The 7,573-nt window shown below is 37.9% G+C and overlaps 1 protein-coding gene across 1 annotated transcript; it reads right to left on the reverse strand.

Annotated features, from left to right (window-relative positions):
• Positions 1–998: 998 nt before the first annotated feature.
• On the reverse strand, positions 999–2,134 carry LOC139874724 (uncharacterized). Its single transcript, XM_071862130.1, has one exon. It carries the CDS (start codon positions 2,132–2,134, stop codon positions 1,427–1,429), a length of 708 nt encoding a protein of 235 aa, XP_071718231.1. The 3' UTR covers positions 999–1,426.
• Positions 2,135–7,573: the final 5,439 nt, after the last annotated feature.

The following is a 7,573-nucleotide window of genomic DNA, read 5'->3' on the forward strand; positions in this document are numbered from 1 at the left end:
TTTACAAAATAGACACAAGTACTTGAACTAAATTCTATGATTGATTTATTATACCGCGTATCCCCTTTGTTTAGCTTGGTAACCTAAGAATTAGTGAACCAGTCCACTAATTGACGCGAATCCCAAAGATGAATCTATGGGCTTTGACAAGCCCCAGTCAGAGAATTTGAACTGCTTTAGTACTTCAAGGTTTATATGTTTGTGGATATGCTAGATGCATTTTTGTTAATGTCGGTTACCAGGTGATCATCATATGAATGAATTTTTACAGCAGTGAGCAGACCTGCACGTTATTATGAAAAATGAAATCTTGTGGTCTATTACTTTAATTTGATATATAGGTTAAACCTATAACTCACCAACATTTTTGTTGACGTTTTAAGCATGTTTATTCTCAGGTGATTGTTAAGAACTTTCGCTGTTGCATGCTAAATTAAGGACAAGAATTGGAGTCAGCATGCTTGTAATATATTGTTTAAAAACTGCATTCGAAGATTTAAAAATCAATGTGTATATTATTATAAACCATTATGAAATATTCGTGTGTAAAACGTTATATTTTAGATTATCATTATTTGATAATCTACGTTATGTTTTTAAACCTTTATCGATAAAATAAAGGTTATGGTTTGTTTTTAAAATCGAATGCAGTCTTTGAAAAAAAAAACGTCTCATATTAGAGGTCAAAACCTCGCAACGAAACCAATTAATATGAAACGTTTATAATCGATATGAACAGGACATTCCAGCATTAATAGTGGAGAACCTCGGGTTCGATACTGTCGCACCAGTATTCGTAGCAGCAACGGTAGTGGAGTCCGAGTTCGACTGAGTACTCATTCAGAAAAGAGATTGGATTTAGGGAGGCGTTTTGTTCATTTTATATATATATCTATTTGATATATTAGAAACACCTCAATTTCTAAGATTAAGTAACAAATTAAATAACAAAAAAACATCAATTTTACATAAAGAAATCATTAAAATGGAGAGTAATAAACAGACCTTACACACTAGAACATGTCTTGATTTAAAAGAATAGGTTAACAATTGTTGGTCTAGATCTCTAGAACATGTCTTGATTTAAGAGAGAATAGGTTAACAATTGCTAGTCTAGATGATCGGTGTAAAAGGACGATCAGTGCAATAAGAAACTTACTATAGACTTTTTGTACTTTTCCCAATTAACAAGAACTTTCTCTCATTAATTCTTGTTGCAAGTTTAAATATCTCAATTGTAACGTAAATTTGCTTCTTTCATTATTTTTTATCTAGCTTCAAAAGTTTGGAACTTAACTATAGAAAATGAAGATTCATATACCATCCAAAGTACGGTACCAACTTAAATATTAACTTTACATAATGACCCCCTGTTCTTTCATTTAGCCAGATTCACTCCCTGACGTTTTGTTCTCTTGTACATTATTTACCAATCCTCGCCTCTAAGTTCCCTCAACTTCCTAGAATGCGGCCACTCGGGAACTCCCCGGGCCGCGTTCTCCCGAAAAATCCGCATCCCTCTTAGTAAAGACTCCTCCGCCGTATCAAGTTGCTCCGGTTGCCACGTCATCACCTTCTCATCACCAAAATAACTACCCGCAGTCGCATGCATAACTTTCTCAAGCGGTTTTCTTGTTTCACCAATCTCAATCTCCGATAACGGAGACGCTTTATGATGCTTAAAAAACTCCTTGTCATCCTCCTCTTGTTCCTTCCTATCAGTATTCTTATCGTCAGTATTCTTATCGTCCGGCCAGGGCGAACCATCTAACCCCGCGCATGTCAGTTCTTGCTCGGGGTTAGTTGATTTGGTTCGCTTCTGTTGGACGTGGGTTTCAACTGGTTTATTGACCCCCGGAGTCTGTAGTTTTGAAGACGATAAATTTGGTGTGCCGGCTTTTGGGCGCACCAAATGATCGTCTTCTTTAGTTGGGATGATGTTTTCATCATGTTTCGGATTTTCGGTTTCGCCTTGCGTGTCTACTCCTTGCATCATGGAATCATCACCTTGAGTTTCTTGATCGCCATTAGGCGTAGTTGAGAATTGTGATAGTGATCTTGGGTTTGTTTTGTATATTGGTGTTTGAAATAAGATTTTGTTAAGTTTAGAAACTAGTAGTACTCTTGATTGCATGATTTTGAATGTTTAGTTTCTGTTAGTGGTAAGTTGATTAGGGTGTTTTTGGGATGAAGTATATCTTGAGGTGGGAAAGAGGAATATGTGAACACGTGGCAGTGAGTTCGGGAGGTGTCTAGAGTTCTGGTTGTCGTGTCATGTCGAGGAACATCTAGAAATATGACTGCTTACTTATATTGGGCCGACGTGTATATATGATTTTTAATAGAGGATAAACTTGTAATTTGCTAAACCTCGTGCCCATGTGGGCTAAATTTTAACTAAGCCCAAATCAAAGGTTTGGGAAATGTGTGTTTATCCCTTTAGAACATAAAATTGTGCTTTGCCTTTTAGCTAATGACAATAATGGACAAGAGCCGAAATTTTATAACTGAAGTTTGGACTGAAAATTCTATTCAAAGTTTTAGGGCTCATAGGGACTTATTGATTATGTTTGTTAACAAAGTTTACGAGTTAACCTTACTAATTGAGGCTAGATGAGCAAAAATATCAAAAACGGAAATAGTATCTATTAGTCTGTATATTTATATACTTATTATAGTGGGCTAGCCCACTTATGTATATGTTGTATTATTGTTAACCCTAGCCCATGTAAACATCTATATATGTACATCCTCATTGTTGTAATGAATTTTGAAAATTATTCAATCATAATATGGTATCCGAGCCAAGGATCCACCTTCCTTTTTTCTCTCCCTAAATTTCTCATCCTCTCATCTTGCTCGGTCTTCTTCATCCTAGCCGATATCTTTTCCTTTTTTATTTTTTTTTGCTCGACAATATGGCAGACAAAGAACTCAACGCATAAAATAATTTTGGTGTTACTAATATACGTTCATTTGTTCCTCTCAACCTCGATCTCGAAGAACTTAACTACGATTCATGGCGTGAACTTTTCGAAACCCACTGCATGACGTTCGACTTGATCGGACACCTTCATGGCTCCACTATTGCTACTGTTGAAAACGAAAAAGAATGGAAGAAAACCGATTCACTCATCAAACTTTGGATTTACGGTACACTCTCGAAACCACTTCTCCAATCTGTGGTCAAACGCAAGTATACCGCAAGCCAACTATGGAATACATCGAGGATCTCTTTCGAAACAACAAGGAAAGTCGTGCTATGAAACTAGAAAATGAACTCCGTACCATCGTACTCGGTGACTCGTCAAACACCAAATATTGTAGGCGAATTCAAACTATCTCGGACATGCTTGAAAATATTGAATCTGCTGTTGCAGACAAAACACTTGTGACATACATGTTGAACGGCTTGTCCAAGAAATACGACCACACCGTCGAAACTATCACCTACAAAGATCCTTTTTCGACTTTCCTTCATGCGCGTTCTATGTTGCTAATGGCGGAGAAATGTATGTCGAATCGCCGATAACTCCCTAGCGCATCTCACACGGACAATAGTTCAAGCCCCACCATTTTATTTACCGACGGCAACAACGGTGGACGAAATTCTGGTAATAAAGGGCGACGAAACAATGGAAAACAAGGGGGTATCGGTCGAACAAATAGTACCAGTAAAGGAAAACAACTTGGTGGGTCCAGTAATACTTCTAATTTGGGAACTCCATATCGTGGACCTAGTCCAACTTGGAACCTCAATTGGGCCTACACACCTTGGGCTTGGCAGGCTGGTATGCCACACCCTTACTGGATTGGACAACAACAATTTGGGCCTACTTATGGACATGGACCCAGTCCGCCTTCAAGGCCTAATTCTTCAAGACTGCTTGGACCAGGCCCACGGTCTACATCCTCACAGGTTTTTCAGCGAACACCACTTCGGGTATGACACCTCCTTGGACTTGGTTTCCTCCGCAACACAGTGGCGATGCTACTTCGTTACCTCAGGCATTTAGCGCTTGCACCCTTCAAGATCCGGGTGACAACGGATGGTACATGGACACCGGAGCCACTGCTCACCTTGCTACGGACTCAGTTAAACTCAGTACCATTTCTAATAAAAATATTATTTCATCGGTCATTGTTGGTAACAGTTCCACCATACCGGTTCTAACATCTGGTAATACTATGTTACCTAACCCTTACCGACCTCTCCATCTTCATAATATTCTTGTCACACCTAATATTGTCAAAAACCTTATTTCTGTCAAACAATTTCAATAAAGATAATAAAACTTCCATTGAATTTGATGCCTTTGGTTTTTCTGTGAAGGATGCCCGAACCAGACAAACCCTCCTTCGATGTGATAGTGACGGCGACCTCTACCCCATCACACCCTCCAAACTTACAAAGATCACTCTTCTCTCCACCAGTCAACCACTGTGGCACAATCGACTGGGACATCCTGGCAATCATATTTTACGCATTTTAGTTTCTCGTGGTTTCTTTAATTGTAATAAAGCTCTGGCTAATACTTTACGTCATGCGTGTCAATTAGGAAAACATGTTTGATTACCGTTTTATCGTTCTAATACTGTTATTTCCAAACCTTTTGATATAATACATTCTGATTTATGGACTTCACCTGTTACTAGCATAGGAGGCTTTAAATATTATCTAATATATTTAGATCATTGCACACATTTCCTATGGGTTTATCCGCTTCGAAAGAAATCAGATGTTTTTTCAAAATTTCTACATTTTCACGCATACGTTAAAAACCAGTTCAACACCGCCATCAAATCCCTTCAGTGTGACAATGGAGGTGAATACAATAACACTGCCTTTCACGAATTCTTTGCCTCTAACGGGATTGAATTCCGCTTCTCTTGCCCTCACACGTCTCAACAAAATGGTATGTCCGAACGCATGCTTCGCACCATTAATAACAGCATCCGTTCTCTTCTTTTTCATGCCCGACTTCCTCCTGAATATTGTATGGAAGCTCTACACATGGCTACACACCTACTAAACATCTTACCTTCCACCTCCATCTCCAACGACATACCTTTCACCCGTCTCTTCAACAAAAACCCCAGTTTTTCCCATCTCCGTGTCTTCGGATACCTCTGTTATCCCCACCTTCACTGTAACACCCGCGTTTTGGGTCTAGATGAAATGACTATTGTACCCTGGGAAATGGCGTAATTAGTGATTTTTATAATTATATGTTTATAATTATTTGGTTGTTTAGTTGAGACCAGTTTGTGACAAGGGTAACAGAATAGGTTCGTTTGTTTAATTTGGACTCCGTTAGGGCAGTCAAATTAAGTACGAAAGATATCAGATAACTGGTAAATATGTAACGACCCGACCAAAACCGTTATTGACGGCGTCGTTAACTTAGGTCCCGTTGCGTGGTCGTAGTCCCTATATGAGACTCGTTTGACCAAAATTATGTCGCGTTCATTTGAAAGGTACAAGACTTGCAAAGTTTAGTTTACAAACAATTCGACAACAAGTTTAAGATTACAAAAATTGTAAAGTATAAATGAAATAACTTGCGACATAATATAAGTTGAAAATCACAGTTGCTATAAATAGCGTAAGTATGTATGCTTAAAGGTTTAATCCAAAAGTGCTATCACTAGCGTATGCATGTATGCTTGACCTCAAGCAAGAAATCAAAGTGTGCGGAAGCATGTATCAAGTAGCCGAGTATGAACCTGAGAAACATATAGAAAACTGTCAACGAAAAACGTTGGTGAAATCATAGATGTATTTGTAAACGTTGTTTTTGAACCACAAGATTTAGTATTCCCATAGTTGATTATCAAAATCGTTTGCATTCCAAAAGTATTGTTCGCGAGCACCCAATTATCAAGACTTAACGTTTCCTTCCATAGAACCCCATCACAATAGTGTTAGAACATACACTGTTTCTCGAAAATATATTTCATCCGTAGACGGTAGCGAACCGTCCGTAATGAGGGTTTGTCAAACCCGTATGGCCACACAATATAAGTTCTCGCTTACACCCTGCAAGTGTAACTAATGATAATCGAATTGAGGATTTTTGTTCTAACTCGCTGTGGAATGTTTGTTTTCCTTGTACTTGTGTTCAAAGTATAAAAGTAAGTAGTACAAAATGTAACAAAGTATATGTTTCTCAGCCCACAATTTAAAAGTATAAAAAGTTGTTGAAAAGGTGGGACTATGATCTCACCTCGAGTGCACGAGTATAAAAGTACTTCACAAAGTAACGTATGCATGAAAGTTGCTTAGCCTTGACCTAAACAAGTAAGTTGTGTCAATTAACCGGTTACGATACAAGGTCGGGTGAAATGTTTTCAATTAGTCCTATGGCTCGTTACGACTCGAAAATTATAGCATGTGAATCACGTTGTCAAGTTTCATGCAAGAATCAAGTATATAAAAGAAAGACTAGAACGATTGCATAAGTGTTTAGTTAAGTTTGACTAAAAGTCAAACTTGGTCAAAGTCAAAGTCAACGGGGTCGGGTCGGGTATCCGACAATTTTCCCCTGATGAGAAATCATATATGAACACAATAGCCGATTTTCATGTTAATCGGAGTTACGGTTAAGCGAGAAACATTTTGAGAACATTTAAAAACACAAGAGCCTGGCCTGGGGGTTTTGCGCGGTGCGCAATGGGTTGCGCGGCGCGCACCCAAGTGTAAAACCAGGTCAGAACTTGACTTAAAGGGCCATTCATCTGGGTTCTCTGATTCTGCGCGGCGCGCGGGTAAATGCGCGGCGCGCAATACCTGGGAATCATGCAGTTTGCAGAAAAATGGTCCAAGTCACGAACCAAAATACAAACAATCACATTTTATGATCCGCAAACAATTAGAACATGTATCTTATATCATCGGAAAGGTATTTTTACAAGGAATACAACTAAATACAATTCATCAATCACAAACATCATTTACAATAACCGAAAACTCGTCAATTGATCAAGAAGGGTTTATTTTCAAAGTTTCAAGTTCGTAAAACGTATTTTATGATTCGGGAATCCAATTTACACATACGATATGCCGTTCCGAAGGTAATTAAGCATACAATGCATCTAAACACTTACTAACAACATTAACAAGCATTCAACGCATCAAAAGTTCATTTCAAAGTCTATCAAACCCTAACCAAAATTCACAAAAATCAATAATCATGTGTTTGAAGTTTTCTTAATCAACCTACGCATCAAAACGAAGCTAGTGATACTAGTAACACAATTAAAACATGAACTTTAACAATCAAACAACATTTAATCTTCCAAAATGCAAGATTAAGCAAACCCATTTCAAAAACTCAAACTAGTTACTCCAAATCACAAATCGAGCAAACAAAACATATATTCATGTTACACACGAGCCATAGACACTAACTAACACAATTTCAAGTATATAAAACGAATTAAGAGAAATTTAGTGTTTTAGAAATGTTACCCAAACTTGATGAAATTGGTATCAAAATGTAGAGGATGAAGAGAGGATCACGAATATGTAATTTGTTTTGAAGTTTGCTTCCCGATCCGAATTTAGATGATG

The sequence above is a fragment of the Rutidosis leptorrhynchoides genome, chromosome 11, assembly GCF_046630445.1.
Source record: "Rutidosis leptorrhynchoides isolate AG116_Rl617_1_P2 chromosome 11, CSIRO_AGI_Rlap_v1, whole genome shotgun sequence".
Classification (NCBI taxonomy): Eukaryota; Viridiplantae; Streptophyta; class Magnoliopsida; order Asterales; family Asteraceae; genus Rutidosis; species Rutidosis leptorrhynchoides.